Below are 27,409 nucleotides of genomic sequence, written 5' to 3' on the forward strand. Positions count from 1 at the left end.
TCTATATCACTATTAAGCAACTAGTAGCAGATGGTGGGGCCTTGTAAGTGGAGACTGCTCATTTGTTTCTCAACTGCCCAGACCCAAATAATCACTCAGAAACTCTATTAATTACAACACTGCTTGGCCTATTAGCTCCGGATTCTTATTAACTAACTCTTATATCTTAAATTAACCCATTTCTATTAATCTGTGTTTAGGCACAAGGCTGTGGCTTTCTGGTAAGGATCTGGTGTCTGTCTCCTTTGGCAGCTACATGGCATCTCTCTGACTCTGCCTACTCTCTCTCTTTATCTCTTTCAGCCCGGCTATATTCTGCCTTGTCATAGGCCACAGCAGCTTTATTCATAACCAATAAAAGCAACACATGTAGAAGGACATCACACATCATCTCTGCAACTCAGTATTGCCAAATTCAGAAGCCAAAAGAAACACCTGACAATTAAGAATACTAAATAGGTAGATTTACACACTTTTTTAAACGCTTGCTGTCCTAACAAGTAGGTATTTGTAGCGCACTAGAGTGCTTTGGGCACTTTGGCAACCTTGAACTTTAGTGACAACATCCTTGGCCAAGCAGAAGAAGCAAACACCAATTTAACACAAGTTGTTGTCTGAGGTTTTTCTGTCCTGCCTAGTTCCTGCAATCATTAAATCTCAAAGAAATCACACAAAAGTCTATATTAGATATAAACTGGCCCACTAGCTCAGGCTTCTTATTATTCTTACAACTTATATTAGCCCATTATACTTGTCTTTGTTAGCCATGTGGCTTGGTACATTCTTTGGCGAGGTAGTCACATCTTGCTTGTTCTGTGGCTGGATCAGGACAGCTGACCAAGCTTGCCTCTTCCCAGAATTCTCCTGTTCTCATTTCCCTCCTCTACTTCCTGTCTGGTTGTCCCTCCTATACCACCTGACTGGTTACTGACCAATCAGCATTTTATTAAAATACAATTGACAGGCTACAGACCATTGTCCCACACCACTACATCTTTAAAAAAAAAAAAAAACTCTGAATCTAATATCCTTTGTTTGGCTTTTCTCCTGACCATTAGCCATAACAACTTGTAACCAACATTCTAAACAAAGGAAAATATCCATAGTTCATTTTTGGGAAATGTGGGCATAGTTTTTTAGGCTACTTCCTACTGGTTGGGGGCACTGATAATCTTATGGGGACCGAAAAAAATGTAGAATTATGATTAAGTCTTGACCGGAGTATCCTGTGAGGCTTGATAATCTCAGGCAGCATCTTGAATCTGTTCTGGATGTAGAACTCAGACATCTGGGCCATCTGTTCCTACTGGAGATTTCTCAGGTGGTCTTCCTTGCTCAAACTTGATTTTTTTTTAACTCAGAATAAATCCATAGCTTCTCATTTTCTGTGGAAACAAAAGCAAAACCTCTTCTCCAAAGTAACATATCTTTTTAAAAAAGATTTATTTATTTATTATGTATATAGTATTCTGTTTGTCTGTATGCTTGCTGACCAGAAGATCTCATTACAGATGGCTGTGAGCCACCATGTGGTTGCTGGGTATTGAACTCAGGACCTCTGGAAGAGCAGTCAGTGCTCTTAACCTCTGAGCCATCTCTCCAGCCCCCAGTAACACATCTTTTGACTTCAATTTTGAAGTCAAGGTATTCTTAAAATACCTATCTTGGATTAATTAAGCAGCATTTATAAGCAAATATCTTTTAACAGCTGTTTCTCCTTCCTCAGCATTCAAACAATTCAAAGACAGCATAATAACATTCAGTATCCAGACTTTCTGTGTCTTTTTTATATTTACGTGGCTTTATTTTAACCTCTATTTCTTTTATTTTTACTTTTACTTTTTGACTTTTTTTTTAAATATTTATTTATTATGCATACAATATTCTGTCTGTGTGTATGTCTGCAGACCAGAAGAGGGCACCAGACCTCATTACAGATGGTTGTGAGCCACCATGTGGTTGCCAGGAATTGAACTCAGGACCTTTGGAAGAGCAGGCAATGCTCTTAACCACTGAGCCATCTCTCCAGCCCCCTACTTTTTGACTTTTTGAGACAGGTTCTCTGTGTATCTTTGACTGTCCTGGAACTCTCTCTATAGACCAGGCTGTCCTTGAACTCACAGAGATTCACCTACCTCTGCCTCCCAAGTGGAATTCACAGAGGTCTGTCTACCTCTGCCTCCTAAGTGTTGCGATTAAAGGTATATGCCACCACACCCAACTACTCTCTTGTTTTCTTTTTTCTTTTAAGGACTTTATCCTTTTTTTTTTTTAAAAAAAAAAAAAAGCCTATATATATTTTTAAACATACTGTAAACCATTTAGAGGTTTTCTTTGTCATTGAATCTATCTTTACTATATCTCTCTCTTTTTCTGACCACGTGAGTCTTTAATTTGCTAAGCAATACAGAGAGGATTAAAACCATGGCTTTGACAGCTGGATCCAGCCCAATCCTTAGCTTTCTGAGATTCCAGCTTCATGGCAGAGGTACCAGCTGGAGCCATGTTTATTGCACAACTCTATGGTGTTTCAAGTTCCCTGCCAGCAAAAAGCTGCTGATGTGGGAGTGATTTCTTATTAATAAAGAAACTGCCTCGGCCCTCATAGGACAGAAAATTAGGTAGGCGGAGTAGACAGAAGAGAATTCTGGGAAAAAGAAGCTGAGGGTGAGTCGCCATGATGCTCCCGCTCCAGACAGATGCAGGTTAAGATCCTCCCTGGTAAGCCAGCTCGTGGGCTACACAGAATATTAGAAATGGGTTAGAACAATATGTAAGAGCTAGCCAATAAGAAACTGGACCTAGCCGGGCCAGGCAGTGTTTGAAAGAATACAGTTTCCGTGTAATTATTTCTGGGTATAAACTAGCCATGCGGGCGGCCGGGTGCCGGGGACGCAGCCCCGCCGCTCCTATTTCAACAAGCTGCAGCAGTGTGCTTATAAACCACACTCAAATGCTCTGTAGCTGAACCTTTTGCCTGAAAGAGTCAGAGTTTGCACTGGCAGGACAGCCCAGAAAGCAGGCATTTTGAAATGGCACAGCTTTTTTGTGCTACAGCTGAAAACCAAAAAAACATGCAGTCAGCTTTTCATCAAAATCATTTAAGTGTTTTGTGGCAGAGCCTCTTAAAAGAGCTACAAGGCTTTGCAGCTAAAGCTGAGTCAGAAAGCCTCCCTTAAATGGGACACATTTGCCTCTAGCAAACAAAGCCCACTTAAAAAATGCTGCTATTAAGAAGCCGCGTTTAAGTCTATTCTTTTCTGTCTAAAATTACTTCCCAAGCTTTCTCAGGCTTTATGTGGATGCAGTTGCCCCATGTTGGGTGACATCTGTTGTCTGAGTTTTTTTTTGTTTGTTTGTTTGTTTTTTTGTTTTTTGTTTTTTTTCCCTGTCTTTCCCAGTTTCCGCAATCATTAAGTCTCAAAGAAATCACACAGAGGTCTACATTAGTTATAAACTGATTAGCCCACTAGCTCAGGCTTCTTATTATTCTTACAACTTATATTAGCCCATTATACTTGTCTTTGTTAGCCATGTGGCTTGGTACATTCTTTGGAGAGGTAGTCACATCTTGCTTGTTCTGTGGCTGGATCAGGACAGCTGACCAAGCTTGCCTCTTCCCAGAATTCTCCTGTTCTCATTTCCCTCCTCTACTTCCTGTCTGGTTGTCCCACCTATACTACCTGCCTGGCTACTGATTATTAAAATACAATTGACAGGCTACAGACCATTGTCCCACAGCAACAAGATAGTGAAAAAATAAGATTACAGTAGCTAAGTAATTATGATTTGCTGAAAATTGGACATAGGTAAGACCATTCTTCATTTTTTGTCTTTTTTTCATGTGTATGTGAGTGGTGTGTGTGTATGTGTGTTTCATGCTTATGTGTGTGCAGGTGAATGTGAGTATATGTGTGAAGTCCTGAGATTGGTGCCAAATATCTTCCTCAGTGACTCTTCTACCTTATTCATTGAGGCAAGGTCTCTCGACAAAATTTAGAGCAGATCTATATGGCTAGTCTTGCTAGCCCACTTGCTCTGGGGAATCCCCTGTCTCTGTTTTCCAGATATGGGGTTACAGGCTTGGAGGCATGCCCATCCAGCATTTATTTGAAGTGCTATAAAGGCTGAATCATCTTCCCTAGCCCTTCTCGTTTATTAACTTTAATGTTTAAATTAAATGTGATGTAGCTTTTGTGTTTTAAAATGGCTATTTGGATTGTAATCATTTTAACAGATGGATGAATTGCATATAGCTATGATCCAGTGGATGGTAAATTTGCTGACCGTAATGCTTCCTGACTTTTCTGACCAAGACACTCTCCCAAAGCTGGATGAAGAGGATCTAGAGACCAAAAAGGAACGTGAAGTAGGAGTCGCAGAATTAGAGTTAAATGCAATTTCACTGGCCAAGCGTTTGGCACGCTACTCCGCCTACTTATACAGGTGATACCTGCTGTTTTCTGCATTGCTGTCTACTTGAAGGTTAATGCATGGCAGGTAAACAAACAGTGCAGGAACAAGAGGTGGATGTTAAGGCCTTGAAGGAAATACTAGACTGAGGCAGGAGGGTTGTGAGTCAAGGTTAGGCTGGCTATGTAATGAAATCCTGTCTCAGAAAAAGAAGGAAATTCTAGTTCAGGTTTCCATCTTGCTTCAACACTGTGCCCAGTGGCAGTGAAGGATTCTTTTGGAAACAGTACTGGAAAAGGGAGGATAGGAAGTGTGCTATGCAGACCCAAGTGTCAGTTTTTAAAAGGGACTGGCTTACATGCATAAATAAGATATATCTTTCACCTTATGTCCTGGGAAACATTTAAGACGCTTGTAGTCTTGGGGCTTGGAAGATGGCTCAGTGGGCAAAGTGCTTGCCCTGTAAGCATGAGAACCTGGGGCCTATCACCAGCACCCACATAAAAGACAAGCATTATCTGTCCATAGTGCTGGGCCTGAGAGAAGCGGAGATAGACAGATTCCCGAAACCTGCTGGCCAGTCTAGTCTAGCAAAACAGTAAGCTCCAAGTTTAGCAAGACTCTCTCTTCCTCTCTGTTCCCCCTCATTCCCTCCCCCCTCACACACACACACACACACACACACACACACACACACACACATACACACACACACACACCATATAGAGAGAGAAAGCAGAATAAAACAAGGTATTTCCAATTCCATGAAAAATTGAATACATAACTTTTGTGTTTCACTAAATACTAATCAATTATCTTTTGTAAAACTGAAAAGCAAAAACAAACAAAAAAGCAAAAACCTGAGCTGTGTGTGATGGCTCACACCTTTAATCCCAGTCCTTAGGAGGCAGAGCCAGGCAGATCTTTGGTCTAATAGTGAGCTCTAGGACAGCTAGGGCTGTTGGACCCTGACGTCCAATCACCAAGGAGACCACTCTCACACCACAATTGAAGTAAGTGCATGAGGATTTTTATTTACTGCCGTGACAGGGCCCTTCAGCCTTGAGAGGAGAAGGACCCTGAATAGCTGTAACAGGCTATTTTTATAGAAATAGAAGGGGAAATAAAGGGGATCCGGGAACCTGGGGATTATTTTTCAACTATTATGATTGGCTTATTCAAAGGGCTACTGAACTGAGCCAGGGTGGGAGAATGGTTGCCAGATCAGGCAGGGTAAGGGGAAGCATCTGTGGGTCATTGTGACCCTATTTCAGGGACTGAGTCAACATCTGAGGGTTATCTTGCCCCAATCCCCATAACTGAGTTCTATCTGGAGAAGATCCACAAGGACCCAACATTCCAGTACGTGCATGTGTAGTTGTTAGGTCTCCAGGGGAGAGGAAAGCACCAAGACTGAGAGGCCTCGGGAATGGCCTCAGAGTTGTTCAGGGCTACATGGAGAGACCTTGTCTCACAAAATCAAAGACCAAACCACTCAACCAAACAACAACAACAACAACAAAGACAATAACAACAAAATGTGGATTTAGTGGTACACACCTTTAATCCCAGCATTTAGGACACAGAAGCAGGAGAATCAAGAGTCCAAGGACAGCCTAACTATATAGTTAAGTCTAAGATTAGTTTGGGCTACCTGAGATACCATTTCAAAAAAAAAAAGATTTAGAAGATTCAAATCAAGTAAAGATGGGACATGAAAATCATAACCTGTGGATTAAATTGAGAGCTGCCTGTGTTTACTTGTAGTTTTGGAAGTAACTCATATAATTGGAGCACTGTCAAATTGAATCTGTCCTTTATTTCAATTCAAGTCACAAATGTTCAAAGGTGAGGCATGAAGGGCAGGAAGGTGATAAAGGGGAGAAATTTAGCAAGGACAAATTATTGTCCTGGTGAAGCAGTACTGTATTACTACACGAAGCTATCATGGTTGGCGGTGTCAGGATTCTAAGCACTGAAAAGACCAGTGATGAGTCAGCCATGCTGGGAATGTTTGTCAGTATCTCATTACTGTAATGGAATACCTGAGATAATTAATTTATAAAGAGGAAGGTTTTATCTTGGTCTACAGTTTGAAATGCCCCAGTCTGTGACATCTTGACCCCAGTGCTTTGGGCCTGAGGCCAGGCAGCACCTCATTGTCACTGCAGGGGTCCATGAGAGAACAGCTTCCTCATCTCATAGCAAGGAAGCAAAAGGGGAAAAGAAAGGGCTAACACAGTCCACTCCAGGGCACACCTCCAATGGACCCACCTCCTGCAGCTTCACTTCCTCCCCATAGTGCCATCTTGGAAGGAGGAGACCAAGTCCACATGATGGGACTGAGCTCACCTGAGCTCACTCTCTCCGCTCATCTCCGTCTCTGTCTCTCCAGTTGCTGCATAGGCATGGTGAGAGCGATGGTTCTGACTAGAGCTGCTCACTTACAGAAGAACCCTGCTAAGGACCTTCAGGAGCTGGATAAGATGAGGGTAAGGGTTTTTATCTTGCTCCTTTTAGAAAAAGATTTATTTATCATATATATAGTGTTCTTATGCATGCATGGCTGCATGCCAGAAGAGGGCGCCAGGGTCATCATGTAGTTGCTGGGAATTGAACTCAGGACCAAGGATGTGATCTTCAAAGACAGAAACCCCACTTCTCCAACCACATCCCACCTTCTGTTAGTCCATTCTTCAAAAATTCTCAATGGACTAACCTATCCATGAAGTTGGTACCCTCTTGTATACCTCTCAATAGGACTACCAGGTGTGGGCCAAACAGTCACTTTAGGAGCCGTTTAAGGGGATGTGTCCTACCTAAACAACAACACAAGTATTTTACTGTATGGATATAATATAATATATATATTATCTATTATCTCTTGATGGACACCTGAATTATTTCCAACTTTTGATTATTATAGGTAAAACTTCAATGTACTGTCTTTGAACAGACATTGGCTTTCTTCTCTTGGAATAGGATTTATATGTTTCTAAGGTGACCAAGTCATTTTATACTACGGCCATTTGTTTCACATCCTCACTGACAGTTGATGTAGTCCATGTTTTACTTACGTATTTTATGTATATGCGTGTTTTATCTGCATGTACATATGCATACCAGAAGAGGGCATTGGATCCTATGGGACTACAGTTACAGATGGTGTATGATATGCATGTCTGTATATGTTTTCTCATGTGTGTGGACACATGTGTTTGTGTGTGTGTGTGTGTAGAGTCTAGAAGTGGACATCTGGTGTCTTTTTTGAGCACTCTTCCACTTATTAAGACAGATTCTTTCATTGAACCTAGACCTCACTGATTCAATAAATATTTGATTGATACCAATATATACACAATACTTAAAAAACTTTGGTATACGGGGATGGAGAGGTGGCTCAGAGGTTAAGGTCGCTGGTTGCTCTTCCGGAGGTCCTAAGTTCAATTCCCAGCAACCACATGGTGGCTCACAACCACTTGTAATGAGATATGGTGCCCTCTTCTGGCATACAGACAGAATACTGTGTATATGATAATTAAATCTTTAAAAAAAATAAGATAAAAATAAAAAAGTTTGGTGTAGAACTAAAATCCATCAATGTGTTTGCTATTTCAATTTGTTGTGTGACTGGCTTTTCCTAAACATGTCTACTAACTCCAGATAGGGAGCCCATGGCAGACCAAAGTAACGATTGTACCAGTGTCTAATGTGGTGGATCAGTGAGTTATATTGGGATTACTTATAGGAATACAAATGAGAGGTTACTTAAAGGAAAAAAAAACCACTCAGAGACAGCTGTATCACCAAAGCCCACTCCAACATGGGTGACAGCACACAAGCTGGGAACCTGGGGCATACTGTACAACTTCCAGACAGGTCAGCAGGTTGGAGAGTGTCCCTTCCAGGGGTGTCAGCTGATGGGAGCCTTTCTCGGGCAGCTCGTTTGGTCTCTGCTACTGGGTTTGTCTGATAGTAAACCTCAACAGTCTTTACTACTTGTATTCTCTTGGGGAAGGAGGGAGGCCTAGTGAATCTGGTCGGTTTCAGGGACTTCCTGAAGCCATTTTGAGTTGTTTATTTCAAATGTTAAGAGGGCTTCCCTGCAAGATGGAACATTTCAATCTCAGAAGTAACTCTCACCCAACACTACTGTTATTAGCAAACAATCATGTTGATATGATCAATTGCATAAAACTTATTAGGACAGACCATTTAAATGTTAGTAAACCCAGGAATCCTTCTGCATCTGGTTTTATAGGACCTTACCATACTTTATCCTATTCCAACCCAAATCACAAACCCGGTTAGTGAGAGATAATGTGATGGAGGCCTGTGTTTGTAGTAAGACCCTCTGTGCAAGTCTTTGAATTAACTGAACAAAAAGGAACTGCAGTTAGAGGAATTGTGCTTCGCAGGTCAGTGGGAGTCAAGGACTGAACTGGTATAGTTCATTTTCTCCCCACAGTAATTACACTGTGTCTCTTCCCAGAGAGAATGCTACGACTGGATCAGCACCTGTTCGCACCTCCTTTCTGACATCAAAGGCAGGAAAATACGATTACTGAAATATGAGGAAGCAGAGCAGCTGCTTGGGGAAGAGGTATTTACCACATGATGGCATTAGTTCACTGGTAAGGAAAGGGGTGGAACAGTCATTAGTAAGGTCATACTCAGGTTCTTCCTGCATCTCAGAGGGTAAGCTGCAGCATCTTTCTGCAATTGCTGTTCTGCATCCTCAGTGTAGGCTCCACCAGAAGAGCATTTGCTTGTGATCGGGAGCATCAGCAGCTCTTCTCCCTTCTAAGGAAGAGACTCCTCTATGTAGACAGCATTTAAAATACATTTAAGATTTGTTTTTATGTCCCCCTCTGCTCTTTGAGTGTGTGTGTGTGTGTGTGTGTGTGTGTGTGTGTGCACCTATGGAGCCTGGACGAGGGCTTTGGATCTGCTGGAACTGGAGTTGTGTACAGGTGTGCGCTGCCTGGTATGGATGCTGAAAACTGAACCTGGTTCTCTGCATGAGCAGTAAGCCCTCTTAGCTGTTGAGCCATTTTTTTTTGTTTTGCTTTTATTTTCGTTTTTAAAGGACAGGGTCTTGCTGTCCTTAAAGTCAGTATGTGGTCCAGCCTGGCCTGAAAGTCACAGATCTGCCAGTCTTATGCACTGTCATGCCCAGCTTGAATCTACGTCTTAAGGGAAGATGACTTTCAGATGGGAATTCTTAAATCTTCCTCGGACCATCTGCTTCTATGCTCACCCTCCTTGCAGCCACCAGGGTTACGTCTTCTTCTGAGTGTTTAGTCTATGGAATATCCTCTCTCCTTTGTATCTTCAACATCTTCCCAGCAGTTCCATCTGCCAACCTGAAAATATTTTATAAATGTGGTCATTCCTTCCGTATTATAAAGTATATCCTTTGATTCTTGCCTCATTTCTCTCTCTCCTTCAATCATAATCACTTTTTGTAATGGTGCTGATCTCAGCCAGGACCTAACAAATGCTGTGCAACCTGTGAGCCGCATCCTGGCCCACGGTGGGTTCTGTTAAAATTCTAAATCTACTGTGAGTCACTGGGGCTTTATTGCCTGCTCTAGAACCTTCAGTCCCCATTTAACCCGGTTTCCCTTTAGCATTTGTCTCGTAACTGTTCATTCCTTTGATGAACTTTCCTTACAAGATAGACGTTCCTGGGTTTTATCCTTGGGTTAGTTTCGACTTCTGCCTGTATGTGATGTGTTGAGACTCTGGCCTTAGGATGTGCTCACTCCCTTTCTACATGGTATTGTATTCATCCAGTTTCTTGTGTGTGTTTGAGATGGGCTCACTTGCAGCACAGATTGGTTTGAACTGTTTGAGATAGGTTGGCCTCTGCCTTGAACTTGTGACAGTCTTCCTTCATTGGCTCCTAAGTGTGAGATTCCAGGTGTGAGCCATCAGACCTGGCTAATCCTGTGGTTTTTAACTTCCCCCTGCTCACCGATGAGCCCAGATCAATGCAAATGATTATTTAACGGCAGTCGCATAGTCTTCCAGTCTCTGACTAAAGAGCATTTACCTCCAATTAGTTCTGAAGAAGCTTCTGTTGCTATGACAGCCATACCTCACAAGTATGATCTGATAGCATACATATTAATGTCCCTGGGTCTGAGAAGGAAGGAGACATTTCTATGTAAACATTTGTAGGACTTTAAGCATTACCTTGAAAAATGCATCTTCAACAAAACCTTTTCTGTGTTGCCCACATCTTATTCAAAATTATTTAAAGTCTATTTCTGGATTTTCTATTATTTTTCTTTGATCTATCTATTTGTGAATTATTACCACAAAATTCTACTTTCTAAGATTTATTTCATTTCCAAAATTGTGTGTGTGTGTGTGTGTGTGTGTGTGTGTGTGTGTGTGTGTGCAGGAGCCAGTGGAGTCTAAAAGAGGCCGTTGGTTCCCTGGAGCGGGGGTTACGGGCAGTTGTGAGCATGGGCGATGCAAACCGATCCCGGTTCTCTGAGAGAGCAAGTGTTTCCTCTGAAGATCTCCTGAGTAAACTGGGAGTATGGGACCTTGGGAGGGTTGAAGTGGGGAGGGGAGAGGCAGGGAGGGGAGCAGGGGAAAATGTAGAGTTCAATAAATATTGATAAGAAAAGAAAAGAAATAGCGTTTGGTGTTAACTTCTGAGTCATCTCTCCAGCCCTACACCACAGTGTTCTACTACAGATGTTTTAGTATCCAATAGGACGAAGCCTTCCTCACTTATTTTTTCAGCATTTCTCTATAATTTAGCTCTAGAAAAAATGATATTTTAAAAAACTAGGATAGTGTTAAATTTATATATTAACTCAGAAAGTCAACTTTAAAATGTTGAATTGTCCTTTCCAAGAACATGGGGTATAATGTGTACTTTTATGCTTATAAATGTTAATAATTTTCTCATCTTGCATATATCTGAAAGTTTTATTTTGCTATTTTATATATTATAAACTTTTTATTTTAGTCTTATATATGATGTGAATTTACTAAATTATATCAGCTTGTCATCAGTTGGTCCTTTTTGTTATCTATATATTAATAATGTCATCTACAAAAATAGTTTTATATTTTTCTATCAATTTTGATAATTTCTAAAGGCATTTTAATGCTTAAATTGTGTTGATTCTTCTTATTCAATGTTAAATAATAGAGATAGCTAGCAGCCTTTTTTTGAAGATGAATTTTTTTGTGTGTGTATTCATGTTATGTACATGTGTATATGTATATATGTGTGTATAGTCATGCAGGAAGCTTTGAAAGCCAGAGGAGGGCAATGGAGCCTCTGGAGCTGGAGTTACAGGCAAGAGTGAGCTGCCTGATCGAGTCCTGGGAACTGAATTTGAGTCCTCTAGAACAGCAGCAAGTGTTCTAAACCCCTGAGCTTTCTCTCCAGCCCTGTTGTTCTTGTTTCTGATTTTAGCAGGAATGCTTTTAATGATTTGCCGTTAAAAACTATGTTGGAGAGTGGGTCTGGTGGTACTTGCTTTTAATACCAGGACTCAGGAGCCAAGTGAATCTCTCTAAGTTCTACAGTGAGTCCTGAGCCAGTCAGAACTGTATTGTGAGACACTGTCTCAAAAAAAAAAGTTAGAAATATACACACACACACACATACATACACACACACACCAAAATGGAAACACCAGTAAAAATTAAAAGCAGTAGACTGACCCACCATTTAATATCTTTATTGTTCCCTCAGAAATTTCAGCCCTTCTGTATGGAGTTATTTTTTCTTCTGCTTTAACCTTTAAAATTCTTTTTTAAAGAAAAAAAACTGAGGATCTATCTACTGGTGGCAAACCAAGTTTTTGCTTGTCTGAAATATCTTTGTTTCAACTTCATTCTTCAAAATTTTATCTGTGCATACAATCAACTCTATAATGGCTTTCTTTTCCCTCCATGAGATTCTCACAAAGCTAATGATGGAGAATGCAGCTGCCAGTTTGAAGATAACCCGTCTTTATACTCTGGCTACTTTTAAGACCTTCTTTTTGCCTTTGGCATTCCGCACCCTCACTCTGATGTATGGTTCACATACATGAGTTTTTGTCGGGATTTGAATAGGCCCCTTTAAGGCATGGGACACCATTACCCCTTTTCTCTTGAGGTTTTCCTGGTGGCCCTCAGACTTCTCAGGCTACTTTGGAATCCTTCTTCTTCTCTACAGTTTTATGTAACTAGTTTCTGTCTTAAGTTCTTGTACTGCTCCACAAGTTTATGTGGAAATGTGATTTATTTTTCTTGCTTTAACTACATGTACACAACTATTAAATATGTAGCCCAAATTGTTCTCTCTAGACTCCAGATCCATAGATTTCCACTTGGCTCTCCCAGTAGTGCCTTGAATGCACACAGCCTTCACTTCCCAAACCTGCCTCCTCAGCCTTGTCCATTACCTCCGTGGATGGCACCACCATGTTAGTGGCATGAGCCATCAGGCACGCACCACTTAAGATGTGCCTTTCCCCAACCGTTTGCTTCCTCATTCCGTGTCTCCTGGATCACCCTTCTCTCTATGGCTACAGACTCGGTATTCATTCTCTCCTTGGATTTTTCTCTTTTCCTTTTTTTCTGATCTATTTTGCTATTTTGAGAATGATTGTTTTAAAATGAAAATCAGATTAATAATTTTTGCCATCTTGTGGATGTTTTGTCATCTTTCTGATATAATGAAGTCTCCTGACATGACAGTTAAGTCCTGGCTTACAGTTGTGTGTCTTTGGTCCATTTGTCTCAAAGGTTCTGTCTTATGAAACCACTTTTCTTCTTGGAGCTAATAGTGCACACTTAAGTGCTTCTGTGCCTTCCTCTATCCCCTTTTCATACGACAAGGAAAAGCTGCCTCCTCCTTAACCAGCCTTCTACCCCCTGTCCTCTACTTGGTGTAGATTGGATGTCCTGTTCCATGCTTCATCCATAAGACTACTGTCTGCAAAATGGTAAGCTTTGTGAGGACAGGAATCATTCTTACCACCGTTTGTGTTTTTTTTTTATTTTAAAAGATTTTACTTTTTATCTTACTATGTGTAGGTTTGTGCACATGAGTGCAGGTACCTGGAGGACCAGCAGATCTTCCTGGAGCTGTAGCTCCTTCTGGTGATGAACTACCTGACATGGTGCCAGGAGTAGTATGTGTTGCCAGCCACTGAGCCATCTCTTTACCCCCTCAACTCCTTTGTGTTCTTATTGATAGCAGAATACTCGGTTGTGGGATCAGTGCTCATTTACTATGAAACTGCTAATATATATCTATCTGAATTACAATTATAATACTGTTACATTGCACAGGAAGCTACAAAAATTTATCTTGACCCAGACAAACCTTTTATTGGTGATGATGACGATGATGAAATTGAGATTAAGGAGCCTAAAATTCAAGAAAAGGAGGAAAAAGAAGAAGTAACAAAACAGGTAAGATTATTTGCTGGGCATAGTAATGGGTGCCTACAATCTCAGCTGCCTGGGAGGCTGATCCAGGAGACCACTTGATCCTAGGAGTTCAAGACCTGGCAACACAGCGAGACCTTGTCTCAAAACAAAACAAAGTCAAACAGCCAAGCGGCCGGGAAGCCAGGCGGAAATGATGTGATTCTTCAGCATGGTTTTCCCTCCCCTCTATCAGACACAGAAGTGGAAGCGGGTTTCCTGGAGTGACCCAGTCAACCTCCCTCTTCCCATCCAGATACAGCCACACCTCCAGCGATACTGATCCTGGGATTTTCTTTTTCCTAAATCCCAGTGTTCTCATTAGCTTCATTCATTGCCTCTCGCTGGCATTCACGCCGCCCACCTCACTCCCTGCTGCTGCTTTTATCTCCCTGCATCGCTAGGTCTCCCTTTGCCTCTGCTTCAGCTTCCCTACGGCCCTTTCCTTCTTCCCCATCTCTAACTTCTCATTGCTCGGACTCTCTCTACTCCTGCTGACAAATCTGTGGCAGTAAAAACCCAGCTGTACATTTACAGTAGTGATAATACAATGACATTACTAGTGACTGAGTGTAGATTATGAGTTCCAAGTTGTGCATGTTGCCCAGGATAACAACTTAGGGTATACATTGTCTCATTTTACAGATAGGAAACTTCAGTTCTGAAATGTTGACAAATTTACCTAAAATCATATAGTTTCTAATGGCAGAATCAGCAATCAAACACAGATGATTGTGGCAGAAGAGCCCTCACCAATGCCTGGACTGATCGCTACTGTCTCTGATTTAGAGCCCGTGCTTGCCTGATGGTCTCCACATATCTTGATGTATGCCTCCTCACATGGTTTAAGTGTTGTCATAGGGCCTTGCAAAATGGTGGTCAATCTGAGCTTGATCTCCAGAACCCACATAAAGGTGGAAGGAAAGAACTGACTCCGTGAAGTTGTTCTTCCTTCACGCATGCACGCTCCCATTCATGAATAATAATAAGCAAAGATTTTAGAAAAAATGTTGCTTTGACCCTGAACTCTATTGTAGGTCTTTAGTCACAATAAAGCAAAACTACAGAACAAAATTATGTATAGCGCCCAGCCCTCCCTGTCTTCAAGCATTTTCTGTTTCATTTTTTGACAAAGTGCTTGGTATATGGAAGACCATATAATTTTCCTTTTCCATTTATTTATAGAGAATATTAAAGTTATCACCATCTGTAAATTTACTTCAGGCCCTTTCTTCTCTATTTCATAAGTATTGATTCAATTGTCAAATATATATTTTTCCGTGATCAGGGCCCCTTTGTGTGAACATACAGCCCTTTGAATACAGGCTAACAGTCATCATGACTGTTCATCTTATTATCTGCCTTTGCCTTTCCTGCTGTGCTAAGTTTCTGTGTTAGTCAGGGGTTCTATATCAGGGGTTCTATAGGAGCAGAGCTTATAAAATGTATATATATATATATATATATGCTTTTTTATAAAGATGGAAAAATAGGAGTCATATATATTCTATGGTTAAGAGTTAGGATTAGGGATATATATATATATATATATATATATGTATATATACACACACACATCCTATTTTTCCATCTTGACTTTATAAAAAAAAACCTTCTCATTCTCTTCTCTATGTCTCCATAGAAAGTTCATTCTGGGGCATGGTAGACTTAGGTCAGCCCTTGATGGGCTTCTATTTTGCTGCAGAACATATTACTTAGGAGTCTATGGTGGGCTCATCCCATCAGCCTTCAGAAATTTGCTGCTACACTTTATGTGTATGTTCATATATATATGAGACTTATTAGAATGGCTTATCGTCTGTGTTCCAACAATGGCCATCCACCAGTGGGAGATCCAAGAGTTCAGTGGTAGTCCAGTCATGTCTCAACTGGTCTTCAGTATTCCCTGGAATCCTGAAGAAGGAGGTTCTAATACTGGCCAAGGAATGGACTTGCTAGCAAGAGCAAGAGCAAACAGGCAAAGAGGGAAACTTGCTTCTTCCATGTGGCCCAGATCAGAGCCGGCTCTGAAGGCTTGAGAATAGGAGTGCAGGTTGTGGCCTTTTCATGTTTCCATGTGGTGGTGTGAGTGAGGGAAGGATACCTACCCTCCTCCCCTCGCCACCTGTAGCAGGTGGGGGACCTGACCCAGCCCCTCACCAGCTGCTGCACTCAGGAGAACAGGCCCTGCACCTTGCCTAGATAGCATGGTAGAGATGACCCTGTAGATAGGGTGTGGGTGAGCCAGCCCTGAGGGGTGAGAGGGGTGTAGCTGGTACCTCCTCCCCTTCACCCCTACCACCTCCAGTTGGCCAAGGAGCTGACGCTCCCCTTTATTAGCTACAACACTTGTCTGGGCAGCACAGTAGAGTTGACCCTGTTTATGGGGGGGGTGTGCTGCAGGTGAACTGCCCCCGAACATGAGCATGAGATATCTGGTCCTGCCGCTCATCTGCCACATGGTGGCATGGACAGAGGAGAGATGCCCTGCTCTCTGCCCCTCTGTGCCTGAGGCAGGTGGGAGAGCTGCTCCTGCCTGTCACCAGCTGCAGCCCTTGGGAGAACAGGCCCTGTATCTACCTGGGCAGCACAGTCCCTATTGCCAGGGTACCTACCAGTGAACCATCTGGAGAACATACATGAGTGCAGGAGATCTGGCCCTGCCCTCATCTGCCATGTGGTAGTATGGGAAGGGGAGAGATGCCTCACCAGACCCTGCCTCCTGTAGTGGGTAGGAGAGATGGCCGAGTGGTCATAAGAGTGGGAGAGCTGCCCTGCCCCCTCACCAGCTGCAGCACTCAAGAGGCCCAGTGAGGATCCATCATCAATACTGTAGCAAAAACCACAGTCCTTGAACCAGACCAATGACTCTTTGCAATGAACATTTGCAAGTAAAGATGTATAAATAAAAGGGTTTACTGTGTGATTCAGTGTATCACACTACAGCTTCTGTGATGAGATTTCCCCCTTTTTTTTTCTTTTCTTTTTTCTTCTTTTCTCTTAAATTTTATTCTATTTTGGGAGTGTGTTTCAAGGGCAGAGGGCAGATATGAAGAGACAGGAAAATGAATGGGATTGAGATGCATGATATAAAAGACACAAAAAATAAATAAAAAATGTTAAAAAAAAAAAACCTGGGTCTTCCTACTTCAAATGACTTAATCAACAAAATCCCATCACAGAGGTATTGGGTATTAGCTGATTCCAGATGGGGTCAAGTTGACAACCAAGAATAGCCGTCACAGTTCTCAAGGGCTGGATGCAGCTCTTTGTTTTGATCATACCCATTTTCTCCTGTCCCCACCCCATCCCCACTTTGCCTATGTTTGGAGCAGGCCTTCAAACATTGTCTATGCGATGGAGACAAATGGAGTGCTCTGCTGTGTGACACATGTCAGCTGGCTAACAAGTCCTTGGTTTTTCCATGCTCTAGGAACCTTCAGTTTCTACAGAAAATGAACAAACCATTCGATACATTGGGAGAGATGAAAATATTCATTGCAAACCTCTGCTTGAAGAAGATATATTTTCATCCTGGGTATGTAACTAAAACTCAGCTAGGAAATCTTAAGAGCTACTCCTTAATGTTCTTTGAAAACATTATGGATCTAACTTTTAGTGCCTTTATTTCCTCTCAGGTGGCTCCGGCTTAGTATATTTTGCAGAGTTTTTTTTTTCTTCTTCTTCTAGCACAAGCTTTAGAAGACTCTTATTTTTCCATATTGACTTTACAAAAACAAAACAAAACAACAACAAAAAACAACCCCACTCATTCCCTTCTCTGTGTCTTCATAGAAAACTCATTCTAGGACCGTGGTAGACTGAGGTCAGCTCTTGATGGGCTTCTATGGCACTGCAGAACACATTGCTTTTGGAGTCTAGGGGCGGGGGCTCATCCCATCAGTCTCCTGAAATTTGCTGCTACACTTTATGTGCATGTCCATGTGTGTATTTTTCTGGGTTGGGAGAGAGGAATCAACGTATGTTATCAAATTTCTCAACCCTCAAATCAAGAGTCTTTCAGTTGTTAGGAGGTGTGAGTCATATGCCTAGGTGGCTGTACCCGGGACTGAGGAGCTATGTCAGCCTGGTGGAGGATGGTACTTAGAGCATGTAGGTGGAGGTCAGGCCTAGAGTAGAGAGGATTCACAGTGAGTTTATCCAAGGACCTTGTAGGCAATAAACCCCACCCATGGTGGAAAGAACTCAGAGAAGTCGTTGTAGGGCACAGTCGGGGCAAGGAGTACATGGGGGATTATAAGCACATTTTCCTGAGTGGAGTCCTGTAAGAAGTTTCTGAAATAATTCTTGGCATCTGCCATCACCACTGAGGCAGATTTAAGAAGTGGCAGTACAAACAGAACAGAGAGATATAAGGCAAGTTCTTTAAAAAGAAAATGCAGAACCGCCAGTCCCAGGCAAAGCTGTTCTTCCTTGAACTTGTTTCCCTGAAGTAAAAACCCTGCTGTTCCATCCAGAGGAGATGTCGGGATCCAGCTTTGGAGATGGGCAGGAAGCAGAGGGGAGCTAGAAGTCTGTAGCTTGTGGGCAAAGCAGAAAACCAGTTAGGATGGACCTCACGGCTCTGGGATGCAACCTGTCTCGGTCAGCTTTTATCCCTGTGACACAATGCCCGAGAAGGCCAACTGAAAGGAAGGAAGATTTGATTGGCTCCTGGCTTCAGCCCATTGTCACTCAGCTTCATTGTGCCAGTGCTGTGGTGGTGTGACACACACACACATACACACAGAGAGAGAGAGAGAGAGAGAGAGAGAGAGAGAGAGAGAGAGAGAGAGAGAGAGAGAGAGCGCAGGTGGGAGAGAGGAAAGAAAAGGAGGATGAGGAAGAGAAAAAGATGCTTAAGTATGCCCTGTAAAGCATGCCACCAGTGAGACTGGCCCCTAAAATCTCCATCTGTCCTATACTTTATCACCTGGGAACGAGGCCTTTAGTGTATGCCCTTTGAGGGGACATTTCAGACCCACTGAGCAGCACTACCTGCTTCTCCTCCCTGGGAAAGGTTACTCTTGCTTCCAGGGATGGTTCAGTTCCATCAATTCCGAGAGCCTTTAGCAGCATCCGGGATCCTCACCATGTCACAATCATCCCAGCATCTCATTACAGAGCAATCAGCTCAGACTCTGAGATTGCAGTTATGGGGAAGAGACGGACGCTTTAAATTCAGCAGGCACTACCAGACAGCTACACTGTCTTAATGCATGTGCTCAGCTGTAGGAAGAGGGCTGCCTGGAGCACAGCAACTCTAGCCAGCAAGCAGCACACTAGAAGCAGGCTGCCGAACGGTCATCTTAAATTCTTGGGTCCCGACTGCCCATAGAGCTACAAGCATATCATGAGTTTTGCTGGATCATATGAGTACCCTTAGAAAAGCAAATTGGAGACAGACTTGGGCTCAGCAATATTCTCAACCCAAGATTAGAATTCTCCCCTTGTCCATTATTTGGGCTCAAGGACTGGTATAAATTTTCATATTGTAATACTATATACCCCAAGAATAAATATTAAGAGCAGTGAGTTGCAGGGTGGTGGTGGTACACACCTTTAATCCTAGCACTTGGGAGGTAGAGGTAGGCAGATCTCTGTGAGTTCAAGGCCAGCCTGGTCTACACTGGGGTTCCAGGACAGACAGGAGAAATCCTGTCTCCAAAAACAGACAAACAAAAAAAAAAAAAAAAAAACCAAAACCAAACAAAAGAGAGAGACTAATTTGTAGATTTATAACAATGATAGGAAAGGGCCCTTAAAGTACCTGGCTCCAGAAAGGTATGTCCTAAACAGACAGGGAACAAAGTCTGGCAGGGAGTCGGGTGCAGAAAGCTGCATCCACAAGAGGCAGGTCTGGACCCGTACCTTTTCAGAGGCCCTTCAGGCCTGAAGTTCAGTCCAAATCCCCTTTGGAAAGCTGGGAAGAGTGAGCCCAAATGCCGAAGGTAGAAGGTCTCAGACAGAGACCAGCCTAAAGGTACAGTGTACGGGCACAGGCAAGAAGAGTCCAATGCACCTTTACGAGCCATGCGTCCATGTTTATCTCTCTCATACACTCGGGTGGAAGAGCAAAAGGAAGCACGGATACGATGTGCTCCAGGCAGTGGCCTGCTTTGCTGCTTCTAAATCAGTATTCAAACCCTAGGCCTACATTTTCTCTGCCCAGCACGATTTATACTTTTAAACAATTATGTCATCCCTAAGGAATGACAATGATATATGTGAAGTGAAATTATTAGCAGCAAATTATTAATAACTGTGAGTAACTTTCTTTAATTTGATTCGTTAGAGAAACATGTTTACTTAAAGCATTTCCACATTTCCTTTTATTACTGTTTCTCCTACCTTTTTCTACACTAATGTCTATCACATCTGCATGCAGTATGAATAATTTAGAATTTGCTGTGCTATTTGGTTGCAGACAATGTCTGGTCTTTTGGATGTTAGGCTTATGAATAATCATCTACTATATAAATATGAGCAATAGAAAAGAAGATTCTAGATAGTTCTTGAAAACAGACTATTAACTATTGGGACTCTCAGTTCAGTCACTCAGATATTTTCTTTGTCAGCGAGAACCAGCTAGCAAAGGTGTATTGGAGCCGAAGTACCTTGAAGTAATGACTGTAATTGAGCACATGCAGGAGAAGCTTATGTAAGTATGAGGTACCATGACGGTAAGAGGATGAAGACTGTGGGCCAGGAGCTTGGCTGACAATGCACATGTCCTAGCTTTCCTTTGTCCTGCTGGTTTTGGTCGGATGAGCAACTGAAAATCTTTGTCTAGAGGCAGTGAACTCCGCTGTTGTGGAAAGAAAGCCCCTTCTTAAGCCACCATGGGGATGGGAGCTGGTGCGGAGATTCGCAATGTGTACATTTGTCAGGAAAGGAACGAGTAGTGATCCAAGTCAGTGGATTTTTAGGAGAAGACTTAAGGAAAAGAATGGAACTTGGAGAAAGCATTGTGCTTGAGAAAGAAATTATACCACCCAGGGTTGAAAGGACAACAGTGGCTGATGATTGTGTGTATGTGTGCTTGTGTCTATATCTGTGTGGGTTCAGGGACTGAACTCAGGTAGTCAGGCAGTACTTTTACCCACTGAGCCCTCTCCCCAGTCCTAAATGTACTCTCGTAAGTATAAAGCACAATGTCAACTGGCTTTCTTGATTGTAAATTCTGTTTTTAGAGGTGTTAGAAAAGAAGAGACATTATCGGGTTTTGCTGAGTTCTATCAATAATGTGAAACTAAAATGAACTACTGATGAAGATTCTCTGGCTATTAATGGGGAATCCAAATATAGCAAAGTCAGATCTCACTAAAAAATGAGAACTACATTCTGTTATTATTTTTTGACAGGGTTTCTCTGGGTAACAGACCTGGCTGGTCCAGGAATTTGCTTTGTAGACCAGGGTGGTCTTGAGATCAACTGAGATCCATCTGCCTCTGCCTTCCAAGTGCTAGGATTAAAGGCGTGTGTCACCACCATCCAGTGCTATGTTGTATTCTTAAGTGACAGTGTAACTTTAGCTGTCACCTGGAGTAACCCCTAGGCCCTTGATTCTCCATTCACCACCAATGTCCCCGTTTCTCTTGATTTCATCTTCCCCATGGCAGTTTTCACACGAGTTTCTGTGTAAAGGAAGGGTATATTTTTACCCTTCTCTGTTCTGTTGTATTTCCCTGGACTTCGTCCTCATCAGACAGATTGACAGCAGAGCCAGACAGGCAGAGGAGAAGTTTGACGAGGTGAATGAGAAGCTTCATCACACTCTCATAAAAAACAGAGATCTAGAGAAGGAATTAGAAGAAATGACCAAGAAAGCCAGAAAGGACTCACGTGTAAAAATAGAAAGCCACAAGGAGGGAGAAGAGGAGGAGGAGGAGGAGGAAGAGGAAGAGGAAGAGGAACAGGAATCTGAACAAAAAGAGGGGAGCCAAGAAGGAGAGGAACACAGACAAGGGAAAAAATCCCCAAAGCATGCAAAGAAAGGTGAGACGGCCTTCTGCATTTTCTGAAGAAGACTTGACTGCACACAGCATTCTAGAAGAGCACGAGCTCTCTATGTTTATTCATTTATCATGGGCAAGTTCCACACACACAAACACAATACACGTGTGTGCATCCCACCATGTGTGCATGTGCACACAACATACACACAAAATACTAAAGTTTGAAAAAATAAATGGAGAGTGACAGAGGGTGACACTCTGGCCTCTGGCCTCCACACATGCACAGGTGAGTGCTCCCTACGCATGTACCCACAAACATGTGTATACCACTCACACATGCATGCTTGCACCCTACACATATACATATACTGCACAAACATGTATATACCACTCACATACAAAAAAGTAGCAATAGAGTTTTATAAATATACTTATGAGAAAACATCTGTAAAATCTGATAGTACATATAGCCATTCCTTTAAAGCTTGCATTTGCTTCTAATAATTTCATTCTGAAGAAATGATTTGGATGTTGTGGTGTGTACCTGTGTCCCAGATACTCAGGAGGCTGAGGCTAGAACATTGCTTTGATCTCATGAATTTGACACCAGTCTGGGAAAAAGCAAGACACCATCTTAAAAATAAGTAACTATGACAGGCAAGATGGCTCAGTGTCTAAACCACTTAGGCACAATACTAATGACTCAATTTCAGTCCCTAGAACTCATGATAAGGTTGAGAGAGAGAGAGAGAGAGAGAGAGAGAGAGAGAGAGAGAGAGAGGAGAGAGAGGAGAGAGAGGACTGTACAAAACTGCCTTCTCACTCCCACAAGTACACCATAGCATGTACCCTCCCCCCCTCAGTACAGCCTGCAAACAAAGGTGGAGATGACACTCAGCTTCTCCAGCTGAATCCTTAAGACAGCCTCTGTCACCTTCCCTTCACAGTTGGTCACCCTTTAATGGCTATTCTAGGGAGAGCAGGCTCGATGACCAGAGGCCTCCTTGTCCCCATCCCCAGGGTACATCTCATATGGTGTGTGTGGGAGGCTGGAGAGCAAGGGCAGGAGATGGCAGAGGGATGTGGGAGCGAACAGAGGAGAATACGGAACTCACTCTGTTTGAACATTCCCTTCTTCGTTACTTGCCTGTAGAATCCTTTATCCCAGGACCTAGAAATCAAGGAGTTAGCTGGCAACACATAAATGTTGGGAAACTTTCTGAATCTCAATAATCAGTTTAGGGTGACTAGTTGGATTGGACTTACCCAGGTCAAATTGAATTAAAAACCAGCTTTTAGAGTTAAGAGCCTTTAGTGCATATAAGACATCAGTCACTAACAATATTCTGGTTTTGTCTTTTTAGAAGCACAGTCCAAGGATGATCCTTCTAGGCCTGGAAGCCGAACTAAACCTAAGCCCAAACCCAAATAGCTTCCTTAAGAGCCTAGGGGTCACAGTGGCCATGCCCCTGAGCATGTGGAGATACTGCTGAGCTGTGGAGTTGGCAACACAGCTCACACCAACAGACTCCCTAGCAACAGCCATTAGAAAAGCCATGCTATCCAAGCCAAGAAGATGTTTCTTTAGAAGCATGGCAGAGGCCATAAGGATTCATATGTGAGTTTACTTGCCAGATTAAAAACAGTCTATGCAAAAGTGTGTAGGCCTCTTCAGTTGCTTTCCCGAGAGTTCTGTGAAAAGTGTTCGTCTCTATGAAGAAAATGCTGCAGCAACTCAGCTCGGGTGGAAGGAAGCAGGAAGTCTTTGACTCAGCAGAGAGGGTCCTGCTCAGCCACTTAGATTGCAGCCACAGATTTGAGTTTCCTGATTTCAGGCACCCTATGATCTCTCTGGTCCTAACAATCCTCTAGCTAGGTGTGGGGAGAGGCTCTTAATCCCGTTTCTCAGAAAATGGGACTGAGCCTCAGGAAGGTTATCAGCCTTCCTGATTCCACAGATCTGGATGGTGTCAGACTGCCCAGCCATGGCGTCCATGGCTTCCATGGCTTCCATGGCTTTCTGTGTTGCTGGAGGCTCTTCAGAGTCTCTGTGTTCTTTTTTTGACAACCTCATCCATTTGTACTTTCTATGTCCCTAAGTCTATACAGGCACGGAAGATGGCCTTTCCTGTAAACGCACGCTGTGAATGACAAATGGATACTGAGGCTGTTGCTCTGTGGGGCTCCTTACTACACGGCCTCTGGCCTGCTTGAGTGAGTTTGCTTATCTCTTGGACTTGATCATCGCTGGGAAGATGTCTGTATTGTTTTGTTCCATATGACTGCTGTCCCTTTGGCTTTCTCTCCTAGACTTTCAGACTTTTGTCTGATTGTTCATCCTCAGAAACCTACTGACTCCAGAGTCCCCAACCTGGCCACCAGAAGAGTATGAGGGATGGGATCAACATTGCTTAGGAGTTACCCATGCCTACTGGAAAGGGTCAATTATACTTTGTGCTTATAAGAAAGAATACATGAAATTCTTCAGACAGTTGGGTGTGTTCATGGCCCAACTGATGGCCAAAGCCAAAGCTGTTGCTTATAGCTTCGACCTGCTAGCCCAGAGCCCTGCTTTCCTTCTTCTGAAAGACATCCCTTGACGACACCAGCAAATCTGGAACTTTTCAGTTCTGCATAATTCTAGAATAATTTTTATTAATTTTCTATTCCATAGGAATGAATGGGCATTCCCATACAAATTAGTAGATCCTATCTTTGAACACAAGAACCTTGTCCTTACCAGGAAGTGGTGGTGCACACCTTTAATCCCAGCACTTGGGAGGCAGAAGCAGGTGGATTTCAGTGAATTTGAGGCATCCTGGTCTACAGAATGAGTTCCAGAATAGGCGAACAGACCCAAAAGCTACAGAGAAACCCTGTCTTGAATAAACCAAAAACAAAACAAAATAAAAAACCCCAAAACAGCAACAACAAGGCTGGCCCTTAGAATGTCAAATCATATCAATCCCATCAGGTATATCTACTGCCACCCTGATTATAATGGGATCTTTTGTATCCAGAACTTTATGAGTTGGTTATAAGTCTACTTTTGCAGGATAATTTATTGATAGGATTTGGGGGAGCTCAAGTAATTGAAATCTTTAGAAACTAGGATGAGGCTGGTGACCACAGCACCTTTGGGAGTTCTCTGGTGTAATCATTGTTTTACCCTCTCATCCCAGATTACTGTGTAACAAATTCCAGTCATTTCTTCCATCTTTGCCTTATTATGTCAATGTCTCGGGTTCCCAAAAGAGAGGGTGTCTATCTCATGGTCAAATACTGTACCACAGATATACCACAGATGCTGTTCGAGATTCCTTTCTGTTGTGATAAAACTCTGACTAAAAGGGGGAGGGTGGGATGGAGCAGGGCTTATTTTGGCTTTCACTCCCATTTCAGAGTCTATCATCGAGGGAAATTATGGCAGGAAGCCAGGCAAGAATTTGAAGTAGAAACCATGGAGGAATGCTGCTTGCTGGCTCTCATTGACTTACGCTTAGCTAGCTTTCTTCTCTAGCGAAGGGCCACCTGCCCGCTGTGGACTGGACAATGAAGTTACATACACAGACATATACGCAGGCCAGACTGATCTGGGTAATCTCTTGGTGTAGACTTTCTTCTTGGGAAACTCTAGATGTGTCAAGTTGACAGCTAAATGTTTTTTGGGAAGTTTTGCAGCCTTTCAGACCTTGCTGTACTTTCTTGGGTCTGTCACTCATTGTATAGGGAAGAACTCTTTGTTGTCCATCCCTGGCATCAGGCTATTGAGGCCCCTTGTGTAAAGGCAGACAGTCAGATGGGCAGACACAGTCAGGCTGACCTCATCTCTAGTAGAGAAGAAACTGATTGGCTGCCTTGTGGCCCTATGACAAATGATTGAGAAAAATGTCTTAACAGAAAGAAAGGTTTCGTTTGTTTTTTGGCTCATGGTTTCAGTCCAGGGCTGGCTGGTCTACTTGGGCTTGAGGTGAGGTAGAATACCATGGTGGTGGAAGCATATGGTAGAAACTATTCATATCAAGGTGAATAGGTGCTGGGAGTAACTGGAAGGGGCCAGGGATAAAATATACCTCTCAAAGGCATGACCTCACCTACCCACTTCCTCCAGCCAGGCTTAGCCTTCCATAGCTCACCATTTCCAAGGGAAAAATGGAAGTTGGTTTATGTTGCCTGTCATGGAAGTCAACAGAGAAACAAGATTTAAGCTGTAAAACTTTACTTTATTCAGTGAGCAAGCAATCTGAGATGACAGCAGATTGAAATCTCAGACCCATGTTCAATCTTATCTCTAACAGATTATACAGGGAGAAGAGGAGATGGGGGGGAGAGGCTGTCAGCCAATCATACCAGACTCAGTCTCCCCCCTCTGGTCAGGAGGTCAGTGACATTTTTGAGACTCATGGCAGATGTCTGTCCTCCTCTCGCCGTCATTCCTTGTATTTTTCCCTCATTCTGCAGATGTCTGGGCTCCCACGCTTCTTGAAACTCTAGGTTAGTGTGTTGGTGTCGAGAGTGTTCTCCAGGAGCACCTGGGCTGTGGAGGGGTGGTTAACTGAACAGACCGTTAGCAGGGTACATGTGCTACCCGTGCTATGCATGTCCAGATTCCTTTCTACAGTACCGGGTACAGTGTGTCTTTATAATGCAAAGTATGAAAGTGCCCATAGCTGTCCTTTCTGTGCCCTACCATTCCCTACTGTCAGCAGTGACTCTGATATCCACAAGATCTGTATCACACGAAGGATAGCATCCTGACACATGCCCCTGGCTGATTATCAGCATAACTTCTTACCAGTAAGGGAATTCTCCAACACATAGTTGTATACATTGAAGTACACTGTACATGACAGTTAGGACTTGATATAAAAATGTCTGAAGTATGCCTGTGTCTGAAACAAGTGTCACAAACAGAATACAAGTAGGAGCTAAAGTTGGAAGGCATTAGGGTTAGGTAACCATACATAAGAACCATTTCTCCATAACCTCTATAACCTGTGGTCACCTAAGACCATCAGAAAACAGTTATTGACATTATAATTCACAACAGCAAAATGGTTATGAAGTAATAACAAAAATAATTTTATGGCTAGGGTCACCACTACATGAGGAACTATATTAAAGGGCTGTAGCATTAGGAAGATTGAAAACCACTGCTCTAGGCCTTAGTTACTTTTTTTTTTTTTCGAGACAGGGTTTCTCTGTGGCTTTGGAGCCTGTCCTGGAACTAGCTCTGTAGACCAGGCTGGTCTTGAACTCACAGAGATCCGCCTGCCTCTGCCTCCCGAGTGCTGGGATTAAAGGCGTGCGCCACCACCGCCCGGCCTTAGTTACTTTTTGAAACGTTGGCACAAGTGACTATTTTTGTTGTTGGCTTTGAGACAGGGTATTACTATGTAGATATGATGGATAGCTTTGTTTTCCAACTTGAAATAACCTAGAATAATCTAAGAAAAATTAATGAGGAATTATCTCCATTAGATTGTTTTGTGGGCATGACTGTAAGGGACTGTTTTAAGGGAATCTGTCAGGAGCCGTGCAGCCTAGTCTCGGATCAGCATATGACTACCTGTTCAATGGGT

General features: G+C 42.7%; 1 protein-coding gene across 1 annotated transcript in view; it reads left to right on the top strand.

The window, feature by feature from the left end:
* The window catches only part of Axdnd1 (axonemal dynein light chain domain containing 1), an 80,474-nt gene that overhangs the window by 51,856 nt on the left and 1,209 nt on the right, over positions 1-27,409 (top strand). The window contains exons 18-25 of the mRNA XM_050135123.1: positions 4,238-4,446; positions 6,809-6,905; positions 8,906-9,016; positions 13,732-13,854; positions 17,303-17,407; positions 20,448-20,530; positions 21,578-21,867; positions 23,192-24,041. Coding sequence (XP_049991080.1) covers positions 4,238-4,446; positions 6,809-6,905; positions 8,906-9,016; positions 13,732-13,854; positions 17,303-17,407; positions 20,448-20,530; positions 21,578-21,867; positions 23,192-23,259 — 1,086 coding nt within the window. The 3' untranslated portion in view covers positions 23,260-24,041. The remainder of the gene's footprint in view (positions 1-4,237; positions 4,447-6,808; positions 6,906-8,905; positions 9,017-13,731; positions 13,855-17,302; positions 17,408-20,447; positions 20,531-21,577; positions 21,868-23,191; positions 24,042-27,409) is intronic.

This window comes from Alexandromys fortis, unplaced genomic scaffold, assembly GCF_014885135.2.
Source record: "Alexandromys fortis isolate MF-2015 unplaced genomic scaffold, M_Fortis_MF-2015_v1.1 scaffold_21, whole genome shotgun sequence".
Classification (NCBI taxonomy): domain Eukaryota; kingdom Metazoa; phylum Chordata; class Mammalia; order Rodentia; family Cricetidae; genus Alexandromys; species Alexandromys fortis.